An 18,608-nucleotide genomic window follows, 5' to 3' on the forward strand; every position below is an offset into this window, starting at 1 on the left:
TTAACCCCTTTCCAGGTATAACTCTTACGGGCCACAGTTGGTTAAATTATGGAGGAACTAGGCAAATCTGTACTTGCCCTTCCTACTCCCAAACTACCGTGACGGCTAATCTGTCTGACTGTGTTAGTTGTTGTTTCAGAATTACAGTATTACAGCTAAAGGCACTTTGCAGTTATTTTTAGTGAAATTTTCTAATCTATGTTATGATTTAGACACAAATACTATAATGGAAATTTTTCAAAGGCAATTACTTGCCACTAAGAAATTCTATATATTGATTGTCTGACACTAAACATTTTGAATCTTGGACTATTAGCACAAAAGAACCATAAAAATCTGATGCTTTCATTGTTCTGCAAAAATTGTTTCATCTTACCAACACTATTACACATACCCAGCAGATTTCAACTCAGTCAAGAAACTAAAAATGCCCAATTAGCTTAAGAAAAACTGTTTTCCAAGTATATACTCATATGATTTCCACAAAGGTTATACCATTATGTCATAAAAAGGAATAACATCAAATATGTATTAAGAAAGAAGCTTTTTTCTGAAACACTCTAAATCCACTACCACCTTCAAGAAAACATTCATGTATTGTTACACAAAATTCTCACACTGTATGTATGTCAGTTTAGAAAGTAACTCATTCCACAAATGATGTCAGTGAAAAATGTCACTGGATCCTATTAAAGCTCAAAACATGTAACCTAAAACTTTAAACCAGTAATGAATTCAAGCCCCAATACTAGAACATTCAAGGTTAAATCCAAATGCTCTTAAATTTAGTAGAAATCAAATTAATATCCATATGTATATTTTTGGCATCAATGCTTTTTTCAGGCTTGCTGTGGGGATATTTCCAGCTTGATTTCAGTTCCTCAGCTCAGATCACGACCTATTTCCAAGCCAGTTCTGTTATATGAAGTATTCTGGACAGAACAGTGACAGAAATCTTCCTTGCTTTTTTTTTTTCCCTTTTTTTTTTCTTTCCTTTTAATAAGAACATTTTCTTTAAGAATGAGTTTAATTAAGACTATCAAAATCTTTCCTTCCTAGTATGTTCCATATTCATTTAAATTTGAAATCTTGTATCTGATGATGCAAGTGCTTGCTTCTCAGTACTTTACTCTAGACCTGGCAATAAGAAATGACATAACATGACCCTAGCAACATCAGTAGGTGCATTATTACACCATTCTATTCTTTTGACATCCCACTAAGACTGAGGCATATTACAAAATAATGACTTATTCCTCAAACACAATTTTGCAAAAATTATACTGCATGTCTGTGAGGAACGGCGAAACCTAAACCAGTTCCTTTCTTGCACAAGCACCTGGGACAACTACAGTGTGGCAAGTGTGCAGAAGGCCAGCACAATGTTGGCATGACAGGGAAAAAACAGTGTTATAATCCTGAACAGATTTTCAGCCAGTGCCAGGATAGTGCTGGCAGCAGCCCAGTGAAGTGCACCATTTTACATGGTGTGGTAACATATACTGGCCCTGTTCAGTGGGCTGTTGGAGAGGTGCTGTTACAGGAACCAGCGCACACAGACCTTTGCTGAGACCCATGGCTAGATGTGATTTTAGTGCAAACCAACAAAAGGTTGAAGACTACATTATTAAATCTAATCCATACAGGCTGATCACGACACTGTTCTAACCTATGTTTCCCCTTGTGTACTAAAATAAAAGACATAGTTTCATACATCCCAGATCTCATTAAGCCATTAGGTGGTGGAATTCAATCTCATATAATTTGGATTTACTATACCTCACTAAACTGTTGGCAGTGTCAGGATCCTGCGCTGTTACTGTGCCAACAGCAGTCCCAATCTTCGCATTTTCATAAACTTCCATGACATAGGAAGGCATAGTGAAGAGCGGAGGTTCATCCACGTCACCAACAATGATCTTCAGCATTGTTACATCTTTGAATGGTCCCAAGTGCGAAAAGCGGAAATCAAGGTGAGTATTTGCTCCTTCTATATTAAGTGTATATGATTTCTTTTTTTCATAGTTGAGCGGCTGTTGGCAGAAAAAAAGATTTATCAATGCCATTCTGTGCTTCAGTTTAGCCTGTTAGCAACCTAACTACATCTTTTCTGTTTAACTGATACCGAATTTCTTCATGTTACTTGTAAGGACAATATTCTGTGCTATTCTGGCAGCCACTGCCGTAACTTGTTAGTAGAAGGATATACATGAATCAGGATGGATTCAGGTTTTCTGTACAACAGAATTGTGGGCAAGGTACCTGTTTTGATAAAACTCAGAGTTTAGAATGAGTGTCAGATTATTCTTCCATTATAATGTAAAGTATCTGAATTGTATCACATTTTGATTTTTATTGGTCAATGCTAAATATTAAAAAAGGTAAAGACTGATGCATCCCAAATTAAATCAAGTTCATATCATTAATTAATACATTTAACAGACAGTATCAGGGATACTAGAATTCTTTTGTGCATCTCTTCTCTTAAATCCTTAACTGAAAAAAGCAACTTACATTCAGTTCTGATAGGAACTTCCTTACACACAGGAATGTAAGTGTGTAAGAATAGCCTAAACATGTGCTTGTGTGCTTTTCTAATCAGAAAGACTATATCCCTATATTCTAGACCATTTTCTTTTCAATTCTTCACCACCAACAATGAGTTGCTGTCAAGAGCAGCAACTCTTCAGCCTGTCTTACCATGTACTGCTGTGCTGCACATGGATTATGCATTCATAAATAGGAAGAAAGTCTGCAGCAGCTGGGGCTATGACTTCTACAGGGCCGAATGTTACAATAAAATCCAATAGAAGGCACATCCCCAGCTGTACCATCCATCAGAAGCACCGCTGCTACTTAAACATCGCCCTGTTATTTAAATCAATAGATTCCTACTAGGAATCCTACCTCTCTACAAGGAAGGAAGAAGTTGGGGGTCTGACTCATATATCACACAGCAGGGGTACTTTCTTTCTTACGAGTCCTATTTCTAGCTCTCTGTTAACACATCTGAAATTTTCATCTCCCTCATTCCTCCCGTGTTCAGATTATTGTGAACTAATTTTACTGACTTGATATATTTATTTTAACCCTACATTAGCATGCTACTACACTCTCTTACACAAGATGCAAAATAAACACGACACACCCAACTCTCAACTCTTCCAGTGTCAGACAGTTATATTGTAGAGGGGGCTAAAAGGACATTTGGCTTGCAAGTACGCAAGTAATGAAGTTCCACTAGCAGACACAGAATTAAGCAATGGGTTGGTGCTTTTTGAAAGCCATGTTAACAGCACCACAACTATTCTGAGTTGGTTTCTTTATTACCATTAAAGTAACTGACTACTTTCCATAGGCAGCCCATTGAGAACTACATGTGAGAATTTATTTTTTGCATATATTGTGTTAGTTCTTATTACTGAAAAGGCTTTAAAACATTCCAGTTCCATTCCAGGCAGTCATAGAATGGATTTCAAATTTCAGACTGCTTTTTTTTAAAATGTGCTTCTATCTTGAACAAAAGCACTCATTCTTAATAATAGACACCTCAATAGTTACTCGGTTACAAATTTCTGCCTTCAGCCAATTTATAAAAAAGGATAAGTAGGTTAAAATTTATTATCATACTGAGCAAAGCTGGTAGCCCGTGCAGATACTGCCACTCAATTTCCAACAGTCTTAGAACACAGGCATAACACTAAAAGAAGTTGCATATGCATGGAATTTTTTTTACAACCAAAATTATAATGACACAGTAGGATCCCGCTGTGACCAGTATCATTCTGCGTGGACCTGACAGCCTGCCTGAACAAAACTCAGTACAAGTACTCAGTACTTTGACCAAGGCTAAACTGGTATTTCCTATCACCTCAAAGGGTGGAAAAGTAGCATCTATGGCAAGAAATATGAGGAACTCAATGTGTTATTTGTCAATGTCAGTGTGCATTTTGTAGATAAAATCTAGAGTAACTTTGACTGATGATGTATAAGAAAAATAGTTGGTCAGGATTTATATATGCTATATATTTCTTTGATTTCTCCTCTGTGTATTGAAGGACAATTGATTCATTTTCTTAACTCTAACAGTATAAGAGGTTTTTTGTATTTTTTTGTATTTTGCTTTCTCTGTCTCCCTTTCCCGAGTGTAAAAATAAATGTTTTAAGGCATGGAAATTTATCATAGCCTGATAAATCTATTACTATAACTAAAAAAAGCTAAGTATACTAATCAGTTAAATTAACTCATAAAGAAATATGTTTAGCAAATTCTAACTCAGATGTTGTTAATTCATTTATGTTGTATTTCTGTTATGAGCAGGGAAATATTAAATAGTAATTTGCATTGCTCTGCAGCACATATATTCTAAGATTAAACAAGTTTACAATACGATTGCAAATTGTAACTATTATGCCTTTTTGTAAAATTAACTTAAGTTTATACTGACAATAACTGGATTAGGTTGTATAGGAGATTAATTTCTCCCTGAAAACACACGAGAAATAACACAAAGTCTAAAGTCTTGTTTTCTTTCTTTTTTGCAGTTGTTCAATTAGACAATACCAACACTTTTTTTTCTCTATAAATACAAGAATAATCCATTCAGATAATCAGAAAAAAACTGATATCTCAACCATAGCCAAAGCCGATTTTCACTTGTATTTTCTCTTTTCTTCTTCCCAAAATGTCTCTGAATTAAAGTCAGATAATGGGATATAAGCCAAAAACAACTTTTCTGCACTGTGATTCACAGAGGTTAAAAAATAACACTATATTCCACATTAAGCTATTTTAGACAGAAAAGGTACATACTGTACTAAGGATTACTATTACCAGGGGTCACAACTAGTATCTTTTTGTTTTGTTTTGCTTTTTTTTTTAAATTTTCCTTGTTCTCTCCTGAGGAGAAGTAAGGAAATTTACAAGCAAAGCAAGTCCTGTGATATTCCACATCTCTGAACAACTCACAAGACCAGTTGTTACATCACTTTGACTTTCACTTCTGATAAAATATTTTAAAAAAAGAAATCTGGTTGTAATTTGAATTTACAGAACTATATCTTACTGGGCTTCTGCTTAAATACCGTTCATGTGTCAAAATTGACATTTACCTTACATGCGAAGACCAAATTGGTTCCACATTTACAGCCTGTCTAATGCTGCACTAAGAAATTTACTCATGGACTCATCCATTATTTCAGGTAATCGGAGCTGTTTGCCAGTAGGATTTTTTTATTCCAGTCTTTTCTTTTTATAATGTATTCATCATAACATTCAGCTTAAAATAGCTAAGCTGTTCTAATTCAGCTAGAGTTCGGGCATACAAATGATAATGCAAAATAATTTATATTTACAAAGGAAATATTTCAACTAACCCATCAGATTTACAATAGGACTAATTTAAGCCCAAATAGCCAAACAGAAAGATGTGGCTCTGTTTTGTCTGATCCCTTGTTCTCTCCAAGAGAAGCAAACACTCAAATAAATGACTTGTAAAGACACTCACTTGTAATATGTAAAATCTAAGTTTAAATTCTCCCTCACTTAACCCACAGAGAGGCTTTGAATATCAGTCATCTATCTCAGTCATTAGCTGTAGCTATAAGACCAGAGGCAGCATTTTCCTGTCTCGCTAGAAATCTAGATGATCCTTTCTAGATTTACTTAAAATATTCCCAACACGGAAGATCATTAACACTTTCCTGGAAAGAAAACAAACCATTTAAATTTTAGATAGACTTAGATGGAATTTTTGTTCATGTTCCTTATTTTCCCAAAGCACAGTGTCTTTCCATGACAATTTCCCATGTCTTCAGTATGTATTCATTACTTATCATGATTTTCATGCAAAACTGAAAATACTAATGTAGCTTAAGTGGTCAATCACAGTGACAACTGGAAAATACTGCTGTTTGTTATACTGCAGTTTGTGTTTCTAAAATCAGACTCTCCCAAAAGGAATAGCAGAATTTTATCAGAAGTAAATAGTTGTTTCCTGAACATTTCCAGTCTCATTATACAAACCAGAATAGAGATGGGCTGTTCCGACCTTTTTTTCTGGGAAGCCTGAATGATACTTGCTGACTCTAGCATACTTCTCCAAAAGTTTTAGCACACTTCTCCAAAATCACAAGAAGAGGGTAACATGCTGAACAGTCGTTTTCTGAAGGAATCAGAGTAATGGCTTTCACTGCACTATTTTATTTCAGTTTCCTCTAGTCTCCCACTAAAACAAGAAATTGCATGAGGCAAAGGGGAAAATCCTGCATAACGGTCTGCAATCAACCCTTTGTGGAAGGATTTTTGAGACTGAAGGGTGGCTCCACAGGGCTTATCAGTGGACATAAGTAAAGTACCAGACATTTTGGGTCAGCCCAGAATAGACTATAAAAGATTTCTTACAAGTCTCACAGACTTTGCATGCCTGTTGAACTTGGAGGCTCTGAGAAATTCAGTTTTTACATCAGAACCTCAAGTTTCAAGTTTCAAAAGGAGGACTTCAGATCTTCAGACATAATAATACATTTACTTCTGGCTTTTCTGATGTGCCTATGTCATGGTTTAACCCTAGACTGTAACTAGGACCATGCAGCAGCTTGCTCACTTCCCACCCCCCATTCTGTAGGGTAAGGAGAAGAGGGAGAAAAGGAGAGGAAAGGAGAAAAAACTCGGGGGTTGAGATAAAGACAGTTTAATAGAAAAGTAACAGGATAACAGCAGTAACAACAACAATATAATAATAATAATTTAAAAAATAATAATAGTAACAGAATATGCCAAATAAAGTAATACAACACAAGTCACTCCCACCACCCGATGATCAGTTGCACAGCCTGTCCCAAGCAGTGATTGTGGATGCCCGCCCACCAGCCAACCCCCACTTACATACTGAGCATGACATCTATGGTATGGAATAGTCCTTTAGAAAGCTTGTCCTGTCTATACTCTCTCTCAATTTCTATGGGAAGCTAAAAAAGTCCTTGACTAAGGTAAACATCGTATAGCAACAACTAAAACAGTATGTATTATCAACATTCCTCTCATACCAAATCCAAAACGCAGCAGCCACTGGAAAGAACATTAACTCTATCCCAGCTGAAACCAGGACAATCTACTATATACATTCTTCCAGAGAAGTACTGGAGAATAAATCATTCTATTCTACTGTTACAGAAGATGCTGGCATCTGATATATGAAACAAAACTGAGTCTGTTCTTAGAGAAGATTATCTGGTTTTTGGGTAGGCTATCAAACTAATTCAGCTTCAAATCCAATCTAAATTAAAAGTAATTACAGCATAGTATATAAAATACTTATTAAATTGCATTCAAGATCTGAGTAAAAAAACAAATAAGAAAATGAGAACAACTTTTTTTTTTTTTACTGTACAAAGGGATATTATAACTTCTCTGAGGAAAGAATGGAGGTATTCCACACCAATGTATATAGCTTTAAATGCTGAATTTCTGCTCAACTGAAATATAACATCACCTAAGCAAAATGTACTCCTCCTTGTCTTAAGTCTTGATGGGAAAATTACTCAAATCCCTGTCATATGTATGTATAAGAACAGGCAACATATGCTTTTGTCATATTTTAAAACACGGTGAGAATTCCTCTGAAGCTATTTTGTCTGCCAAAACCAGCAAGAAATGTGATTTTACACTTTTTATTTATGGAGCCTTTCATTTGGTTGCAAATTCTTCCTTTCTGCTTCATGTTCTCAACATGCACAAATGTTGCATTTAATGAACAAGAGTTATGATGGACTTCTAAATAGAGAACAATGGTCATTTTGAAGAAGAAATAAGAGATTATGGCATTTGCTACATCAAGGCCACTGGGAAATAATTTCACTTATATATAAAAAAAAGAGTTTATTTTTATGTGGCTGGAAGAGTTGGGTATTACATGACTTTTTTAAAAGACACTGAATGAAAACTTTTAAGATACTGGGAGAGATAGAAACCCTTTTAAAATCATTATGAATTATAAAAATAGTATTTGTTTCAGTTACAAAATCTTTTTAAGATGTTAAATAAAAATTTACATATATAGATATCTGTTCAGATGCAAAAAACCCCATTCTTTATGATAGTTTTTATATATTCTGCTTTCCCATATTTTCTCTCATTTTCATTCCTCCTACCATTAATCAGGCTCAGAATATATATTACCAAATATGAATACAAAATCACTTTTACTTTTTAGGCTATATGGATATAATTGATGCCTGCAAGACTCAGTAACAACAAATACACATAAGAAAAGCTAATTGATTTATTTTAGTCCAAGTGAAAACTCATATGAAGAAATTATTTCCCTTTGTTGGAAAGGTTTTTTAAAAAATATTACTTCAATATAATAATAATAATATATCTCTGGGTTATTATAAGATTAAATTTAAATCTAGCCATAGAATATCAGCATAAGTTGGCAGACACTTCAGGAAACATGCATTATGAACTCAGTTCAGAGGACCTAATATGGAGATGAAATTATCTATGGAATTAGATTTGTTCATGGAATTCAGTTAAGAATGAAACTAAATGACAATAACACTTTATAATTAGTAGTTTAAATAGACTGAGATAAATATAGGAAATTCTTATGAATGTTAACTGTGTGATGGCTTGACCAGATACATTTTGAGTCTTTATAAACAAGTCTGTATTTATATTACACAGTGCACAATATGAGACCCTTTAGATGACAGCTGGCGAGTAAGTCAAAGAATAACAGTCTGTGAAAACTTAATCACACATTCATTGCCACAGATAAACTTTCTATGTCAAGATTCACGTGGTTTGGGGATAACAGTATAACTTCAGCCAAATTTTACTTCCTACAAATAAATTTAATGTGCAAACCCATCATTCAAAATAAAATAAATTATCTTAATAAAAAAATCAGTAAGATTTAGTTTATTATAAATATAAGACATGACCATTCAAAAAGCACAGAAAATTAAAAAAAAAATTTCTTTCCTTGAATTTCTTTTCTCCTTGCCTTTTCTGCAAAGATTTTTAAGTGTCTCAGGAAGAAACACACACAGAAGCTTACATTGCTGAAGTTCATGGTTGAACAGGTTTACATAGTTAAGTATTTTCATCGTGGTATCTGCTTATTCGGCATTCATCATCGTATTTTAATTACATACACAGGAAACTTTCAAAGTCTATTGCTTACCTTCTTCAGGGAAAGAATTCCTTCCCTTGTTTCTTTGTCAGTAGATATGGAGAAAACTCCAGAGCCATCACCATTTATAATTGTGTATTTCATGTCTGCATTTGAACCAGTGTCTGCATCATTTGCTTTGATTTTGCCAACTGCTGATCCAACTTGAGCTGATTCAGGAACATACAGTTGATAGTGTTCTGAGGGAGAAAAAAAACCAAACACAATAGCTTAGATATTTTCTTGCCAAACTAAATAAAAGAATGAAATAAGAGAACCTTTACGTGCTTCATACACTTCCGAGTATGTAGAAGAGTATTTTATATGTAAAACTGACAAATAAACCCATGAAATTACTTAGATTCCCAAAAGAATTCAAAAGGGAATGGTATCATTCAGCCACATCCTGGGCTGCATCAAAAGATGCATTGCCAGCAGGTCCAGAGAGGTGACTCTTCTGCTTTACTCTGCTCTGGTGAGACCTCACCTGGAGTATTGTGTGCAGGTCTGGAGCCCTCAATACAAGAAGGACATGGACCTGATGGAGAGGGTCCAGAGGAGGGCCACAAGGATGATCAGGGGGATGGAGCACCTCTGCTACGAGGACAGGCTGAGGGAGCTGGGGTTGTTCAGCCTGGAGAAGAGGAGGCTCCGGGGAGACCTAATAGCAGCCTTCCAGTACCTGAAGGGAGCCTACAGGAAGGCTGGGGAGAACCTGTTTACAAAGGCCTGCAGTGACAGGACGAGGGGCAATGGCTTTAAACTGGAGGGGAGCAGATTTAGATTGGAGATCAGGAGAAAGTTCTTTACTGTGAGGGCGGTGGAGCACTGGAACAGGTTGCCCAGGGAGGTGGTTGAGGTCCCATCCCTGGAGATATTCAAGGTGAGGCTCGACGAGGCCCTGGGCAACCTGGTCTAGTTGGGGGTGTCCCTGCTGACTGTGGGGAGGCTGGACTAGATGACCTTTGGAGGTCCCTTCCGGCCTGGACAATTCTATGATTCTATGATTGTACTTGGGATGCCTTCATTCCCTAATGCACGATTTTGGTTTTCACAGTTATTTTTGCTGTTCATCATGTAACACAGAAATTAACTCTGAAGCTTACTTCATCACACAAGTATTTGTAAAAGTTTATCTTTTACATAATCAAAAATACATTTCTCTTCACCAACTTACCATAAAACAAGTAGTCACATGAGTACTTCTGAACTGGGATCTTTGTATGTTATAATTTGTTTTCATGAAATCCAATCAGTTTTGCAACATTGCATCAACATTTTGCAACAATAAATTAACCATATTTTGCAACACTGAATCAATGCATCTATTTTCCTACAGAAAATGGTAGTATTTTACCATTATGACATTGTAGTATTTTTGTTACAGTACAAAAGCCTTTGCACACAAATTTTGATTGGTATCCACGGTAAAGGAAAATGAACATACTGAGTATATAAGATTATTACACAATTGTGCCTATAAAAACCACCCATAACAACAATGACCTTCTTTCAGTGTTTTTATAACCTGTTAGGTTAATCATTAGAAATCAAAATAGATTTTTTTAAAATAATTTTCTTAACTGTCTCTATGCTTTTGGAGTAAATCTCCTAAATAGGTACAAAATTGCCTGGGGGATAGCAAGGTGCCACAAGGAAAAAAAAGTGGCAAACAGACAGTGTGATTACATAAAACTCAATTTCTGTCTGAAACTAGGCCAGAAAGTCAGCTCAAAGAAATTTTCTCCAATAATACTGCTGTTGTAACACAGCAGGGATGCTGAAACCTAACAGCGCTGAAAGGGAGAACACACATTTAATAGAAGGTATGCACATACCAGCTTGCCTACTCCCAGTGCAAATCCCTCCCCAACATTTCTGAAGTTTATATCACAGGCCAACCATCAACACGGAAAAGAGAGCAAATTAACAACTTCTGTTGTTACATATCTTCTAGAACTCTATAGACTTTCTTCTATATTCCCCTTAAGCATTCTGCGTTAGCGAATGCAGTAGCGCAACACTGAGACGCAGGACAGTGGATTAGAAGATAGTACATATCAAAGCTAATGTTACAGTTTGCTGAGTTTAAACTAGCTAGCATGGCTGCAGAAAAGCCCCTGGTAAGCATGTAGAAAGAAAAAGCAAAATTTAATTTGAATTCAAAGATTAAACCTGCATTATTACAGAAAACCACTATTTGTTGGATGGATTGAAAAAACTATGAATCTACAAAAGTTGCACTTGCAGAGGGAATCAGTTATCACTAAAATACAACTAACTAACTTTAGACATCTGTTAAAAAATAGATTTTATTATAAATTTATCTAATTCCTTGCACAATGGTTCCTAAATCTATTTATAGTCTCGAATTGTTTTTGTAATGCTATCCCATAACATTAATAAACAAATAGTAGCATGAAAAGGATGGATGAGTGCACTAAACTTTGTTAGCCCAAAACGAAAGAGAAGTTTCCTAGGGAAACAAAAAATAAGTTACTATGCATTAGGGAAATCTCAAGGGAAACAAGAAATCACCAGCAGAGACAGAGAAGAAGTACGGTTTACCATGTAAAAAAGAAAATACCAACACTGATCTAACAGGAAAATTGCTCTGTAGTTGATTACATTAAAACACCTATTTAATTCTTTGCTGCAATTCTCTGACAAACATATAAAAGCCATCTTTCCAAATTTCCAAATAAATGCTCTACCATGCATTCTTTTGCAGTGCTTCATGCTTACAGATGACATCAACTGACACTTTCATATTGCTGGTTGCTTTATTTCATACATAAAATTAAAGTGATGGGATAAGATTAATTTTGGAATTTAGTTATTGTTAAAATAAATGTGTGGTCTTCTGACACTTTTGCTCTGACTAATGTATTCCAAGAGGGAAAAGGTTGAGGCCATAAAGAATTTGTTACGTAGTGGCCATAAAGAATATGCTATATAATCAAACCACATCAGGAACTGGAAGTGTTATAACCCATATGATAGGGTGAACTAATTAGAGACTTCCAAATAGTCAAGCTAGTTCAAATATATCCACATGACACTACACTCTGCTTTATAATCACACCCCAAGTGTAAGCCATCTGTTTCAGAATACCATTTTACTGATACCAGCTTCAAACATTCTGAAATACTAAAACTTCAAGCAAAGAAGGATTTGAAATCACTCATTAATTATCTGTCAGTATTGTAAAACTGCAACGTTTCAAAAAATGGATGGAATGACAACTGTTAAAAAATAAAAACTCCTAGATTGTAAGGTCAAAAATGTCTCCCAATGAGTATTTAATCACTGCTTCACAGAGACAGCCTGAAGATATCTCATACAAACATGAGCCAAACAGATAATTACAAACAATACTATCTAAAACCAACAAATTCAGCAACACAAAGGTTAGACAAAATATTTTATATACATTTATTTAGACTACCAGTGGGAATTGGAAATGTTCTTACTAAACACTAAATCCTTGTAAACTTTATTACTGAAAAGTAGAGTAACCAACTAAAGGCTCAATTGAACATTTCCTGTATGTGTCAAAACTGTTTCACCAAATCCACCTGAGTTGAACAGCTTGTGCCCAGCATTGCAGCCTTCCAGGAGCCGCTGTAAAGCAGAAAATTCAAACAATCTTGGGGATGATCTACATTGTTCTAAAGGAGGCTTATGGACCAAGATTCTGTAGAGGCTGATTTTGTTCTCAACTTCTATGTTAATGTTCACTCAGATGTGTTCACTTAGCTCATGAGTTAATTATACTCTTTTACAGTTAACATACTGTATAGGATAGTCATACCACTTTGCAGGACTTTAACATATACTTACTGATACATTGTTGAAATACATATAGGCGATCTTCATCTTTCAATAAACTATATGGCTTATCTGCCATTATGCTACAATTTATTGATCTGTAGAACTATTTACATCTCATTTCAATTAGCCTGCAGGCAACCTATAATGCTGTGTTTTACTCTCAGAAAAGCAACTTCTCTGTCTGATTCTCTAAAAAAATGAATTATGACAGGATTTAATGCAACTCAACAAGCATGTTATTCACTTTCTTTTATTCATTAATCGACTCTGTTGATAATTTTGACTTACTTTTCTAGGTTATAACGTCCTCTTGCACAGTGGGAATTACCTTACTTAACAAAGGCAGGCAGGAGAGGCATAATGTCGAACTAATAGAGAAATAAGTAAATATTTGGCCTGCTTGTTACTTGTTTATTCAAGGCATAATTTTATTAACATGAGGATAAGTGCTGTTTGGTGATGAACCAACAGATGCATTCATTCATACAGTACAGGTCATACACTGATGCCTTTCTCTAGCTAATGGCAAATTAAAAAAACACAGCAACTGATTGCCTTAACATAAAATACCACCATATTCTAAATACATATCAAAGGGCTATGTGAAGAAAGTTTGCTTGAACCTACAAGTAGCTAAACACTCAGTCATGAGCCCAATTGGTAAGATACAGAGAATAAATGGACAGTGAGCCTGAGAGGCTCAAAGTCTGATGATTATGAGCACAATATTCAACTGTCAGCAATTAAAAATAGTTGTTCGTGAATCAAAACTGTGGCCAAAATTATTTAATGTTTGAATTAATGACCTGAATGATGGGTTGTGCGTACCCGCAGCAAGCGAGTGGACAATACTATCTTGGGGAGAAGTGGTCAGTAAGCTGGAAGGCAGGCCGTCTGTTCAAAGGGACCTAGGCAGGCTGAAGAAATGTGCTGACAGGAACCTCCCAGCATTCAGTAATGGCACCAAGGAAGGAATTACACCATTCACCAGTACATGCTCGGGGCCAACCTCCTGTAAAGCAGCTTTGTAGAAAAGGTCCTGAAAAGGATCCTTCAAGACAAGGCCCTTAGCAACTTGATCTGACTGAACATGAATTAAGCAGGGATTTGGGTCAGATGACCTTTTGGAGGTCCCACATGAATTTTTGTTCCTGGCATTCATGAAGTTATGTCTCACAGTTACTGCCAGCCATCTTTAATAAAACTAAAGTGCAGCATCAACTGTGGACTATGCACCACTTGCTTGGTGGCCACCTGCTCCGAAGTTATTACTCATTCAGAGTTGCTTGTTTTCATTCCATTCTGGATTTCTCTTTTGAGACTGCAGTTTTTTAGAAGTCCACTTCTCACAGTATTTCTTGGACTTTTGTTACACCTTTCTTTACTATGCTTATTTTAATATAATAAAACCTATTTTAATCCATCACCATTATGAATACAGTAACTTCTACAATTCCAGAAACTCAGTCAATTTTGTATTTACCGTCTTTGTTCTGAATAATCTTTCTGTTGACAATATCCCTTTCACAAAGCTAGACTAAGGAAGAAATTTTTAACATGGTGTTTGGCTTATTCTTCTTCCCTGACCAAAAAAAAAAACCCCATAAAACCAAAAAAAATGCTTTTCCACCTTCTAAAAATATTTGAAGTGTAAGTGAAATTCTTTCTTATTTGCAAATATGACACTAAAAACAGTCTTCAAAACTCAAACATTTTGCCTGCTTTGAAACTCTGGAGAACATAACACCCTTGGGTCAGTTTAAAAAAACAACATTCTTCTTAAATGCAACTGACTCCTTTAGCTGGAAGAAGACTTGTGATTAAGATTATAATCAGTGAAGAGTTTAATTTATGCTCCATGCAATTTTGCCTTTACAGACAGGTATCTAAACTAAATAAGCTTAGTTAAATAACTAAACAATAATAACAAATAACTAAAAGTACCTGAGATCTTTTTGACAAATTCTCAGGGGCCAATAGTATTCCGACTTCTTGTAAAAAGTGTGACGTTTGTGCCACTCATAGGTAAAAGCAGAAACAGAAAGGAATTGGATTTTCTGGATTTTCAGATTCAGTACTTTCCTGTAGGTATTGGATACCCAAAACCACATTTTCTATGACAATCACAACAACATATACACTCAATAATCATCGCTAATGAGCAACTTAATGGTTGAGCGTGATTTCTAGGAGTCTCTAGAGCTGTGCTGTGTTGAGCAGATTCTTTGCCATTTACAGGGGGACCATGGCTACATCAGGCAGCTTGGGTCAGCAGAGAGCAATAGCAACACCTGAAAAAGGGATGCACTCCATTTGGACTGTGTTTGGTTTTGCTGATTAATTGTTTGTTTGTTTGCTTTTCCCTGGCATTAGCAGAACTAGGATTGTGCTCCCATTGGGGTTTAGCATCATAAAGGACACGAAAATGAAGGCAGTTCTGGAGAGCAGCCCTTAAAATGGAGTGGTACTGTTACCAATTCTCCACTCAATAAACAAAGAAAAAGCAACAACTTTCCTGATTCCCAAAACCACTACTGCCTCATTCAGAACCCTTGCAAAAAATATCGTGGGTTTTTTTTCTGTGCAGAACATTTCAGAATAATTTTTATACGTATGCTACATGTGACAAGTAATCTACTTTATCATGATAGACAATACTCAATTAAGTGAAATAAAAACCACTGCTAGACTCCACCCAACTGTGAATAAAGTTGATGCACACAGCTGGCATTACAGTTCAGTATACAGTACATGTATTTTCCACAAATATTTAGTCAGACTTTGACATAAATATATTTTTGCCCCTCCAAGCTTCCCTTTATATTTGATTCCATAACCAATTCTACTATCAAGTTTTATTGTCATGAATTCTTCTTAAAGGAGAGTTTTAAATCAGATACTTAAGTACTCTTGAAAAGTATTACATTTATTTCTTTTAATTTTGAGAGTAAAAATCTGATTATGGGAATCACCTTATTCTGCTCAGGAAACATAATATTATGAGTCTTCCTATGTGATAAAGGCTGTTAAACAACTTATGTCAGATTTCAATGACAAATGAAACAATTTGGTAGCTTTAACTTCAAATATTGTGCAAATATGAGAAAATATCAATCTTCTTACAAAAAGAAAGAGAAGAGTATTAAAGAAATCGCTTTATACAATATTTGTCCAGTCTATGGAAGCGTGTACTACTCAAAGATACAAATATTTTATTTCTTATATCTTAACTCTCTTAAGTACTTAATGACCATCATAATCTCTTAAGTAATGCATTCTTCATCTCACAACACTGTGTTTAAGCAATCACAGAGCAATGATTGATTCTACCATGTTAGAAAGATACAACAGGACAGAAATTTTAGGTTAGTCAGATCACTGAGCCTTGTCCTTCTTAAGAGTCCATTTCATGAGGAACAGTATTGATTCTAGCTGCTTTTTAAACAGCCCACTGTCTTGTGCAGCTGCCTTGCTAGGCAGTTTATTCTAGATACTTCTGGAGAATGGAAAAAGTAGCATATCTGTCTTATGTTTAAGACTAACAGCTGTTGTCTCTTGGCCTGACACATTCAAGTCACACACCATCAAGAAATACAAGCATATAATAGCATTTTTCCCTTTTACATGGGCTCCTTGCTGTCAGACTCAGAGGGAAACTGAAGTTCTGAAAAATGACAGAAATGGAAGCTTGCTAGCTCATATTCGCCTGCCTCACATTCAGTTTCTGATGTGAAACTTTAGCCATTTCTAAAGAAAGAACAATTAAGGTCAAGGGGCTTGGAGATCTGTTTGTGATGATTCTCTGTAAAGGCAGAAAATCGGTATACTGAACACCAGCTGTACTCACAAAGGAAATGTCACTCACTGGTCATTCACTTTGGAACCCGAGCACGCACCTTATAGACACAACTAATTGAAGAAATTTTCCACCTTTAACAATATGAGAGAAGCAAAATAGTCATTAGCACCAAACTTATGCTGCGTGACTATTACGTGAATATGTACTATAACCAATTTTACTAGCTGTTTTCTTTAACAAAGAGTACAGCTTCTAAAATGTATACACCCCATGAAATGCATTGCCAGATTTCAAAAGCAATCTTAAACACAGTCTTAACAACATTCTTAACGTAAAATCTTGCTACCTTTCTTTTCATACACAAATAACTAAAACCTGATTTATGCAGATACCATTAAAATAGCTCTAAGAGGCTACTGTATTTCCTTATAACTTAGAAATACCAAATTTCCTTGCATTTTCCCTGGCCTGTGCATGTTACTCATTTATGAGTAAAATGTTATGAGTAAAATGTTACTCATTTTGTCTTTTAATGAGATGTTAATAATTACCTTTCATTAGACTGATCATGCACACCAGGCTTATCCTATCTACTATTTATCCAAAGAAGCTGTTTCTGATGCCGACTTTGTCTAACTGCTAGAAGGAAGAATGATCCTGCCTAAATCTTACAGGTGGAAAGAATAATCAAATAGTATGATTATAATCTATATTGCTTTAGACATCCTGGAACACATATATGATAAAAAATTGTTGGCAATATGTAAACTATAATTCTAGAAAAGCATATTCTAAATTGTGAACCATCTGTGGAAACAAACAGTGAACATGGCAGTACAAAAACTTGTCTGTGAAACACAGGAATGAGAAAAATGAGACTACAATAGACATTGCAGGATAGTAACTTCACATTTGAAGAAAGGAAATAGTTTCATGCAGGAATATACCTTCTGAAGAACAAAATAATAGCGTTCTCTGGCTTTAAATCAACTTTCTACATGTCCCTCTAGCTTGATTTAAAAAGGCTTTACTAAAAGACCTAAGCACCTTTTCAGCAATAACTGATACTTGGGACAATAAATTTTACCTTCATTTAGTATATTATAGCTAGCAGCTATTGGCAATACCCACAAAGGTTGTAAGTGTAGTAGCCTGAAATATGAAAAGGCATTCCTCTAATTATAATGAAAAAAAACCCTCATTAAATAAGCAACATTTAAATGTAGAACAATTTCTGGAATTAAATGCTTCCTAATACTCTCTGGATATTGGATCGTTGTTGGACTAATCATCATCACATAAACACAATAAACAGGTAACTCGACTACTGGGTATGAATAAAATCTAATTTATAAACGTGCAGTTGATCAGATGTCAACAATCTTAAGCCAAACCAGAGGACACACAACTTCTGTAATCATTTTAGTTCAATAATCTCCAGGAACTTTTAACCCCTGACCAATTTCAGGCAAATCTAAAAAAATGGGCAGAGGCCTCAAAGACATTAGGATTCTACAAGCCTCTTAACAATTACTGGTTGAACAGAGGAGAAACACCTGCTAAAAGAAAACTGGAGAAAATTCTGCTCAGCTGATCTCATTTGGCAGCAGTCAAGTGGTCAATCAGGAGGCAGATGGCTCTGGACTAGTCACCACAGGAGGATGGGACAGCCCTACAAGGCATGGCAGTGGGGAGTGAGACAATGATGATGGTTATGAATGGGGATCATAGGAACTGGCTGTACTATGTGGAACTGTGGATATGGAAAGGACTATACTGGAGTAAAATTCTAAAA

At 35.5% G+C, this 18,608-nt stretch overlaps 1 protein-coding gene across 5 annotated transcripts in view; it reads right to left on the reverse strand.

Moving 5' to 3' along the window:
* The window catches only part of CDH18 (cadherin 18, type 2), a 522,827-nt gene that overhangs the window by 51,967 nt on the left and 452,252 nt on the right, over positions 1–18,608 (reverse strand). For all 5 annotated transcript variants that reach the window (XM_014941039.1, XM_014941041.1, XM_014941037.1 and 2 more), the window contains 2 exons: positions 9,192–9,379; positions 1,780–2,033 (listed from right to left, as the gene is read on the reverse strand). In XM_014941039.1, the coding sequence (XP_014796525.1) occupies positions 1,780–2,033; positions 9,192–9,379 (442 nt within the window). The remainder of the gene's footprint in view (positions 1–1,779; positions 2,034–9,191; positions 9,380–18,608) is intronic.

The sequence above is a fragment of the Calidris pugnax genome, unplaced genomic scaffold (genome assembly GCF_001431845.1).
Source record: "Calidris pugnax isolate Ruff unplaced genomic scaffold, ASM143184v1 scaffold8, whole genome shotgun sequence".
Taxonomy (NCBI): domain Eukaryota; kingdom Metazoa; phylum Chordata; class Aves; order Charadriiformes; family Scolopacidae; genus Calidris; species Calidris pugnax.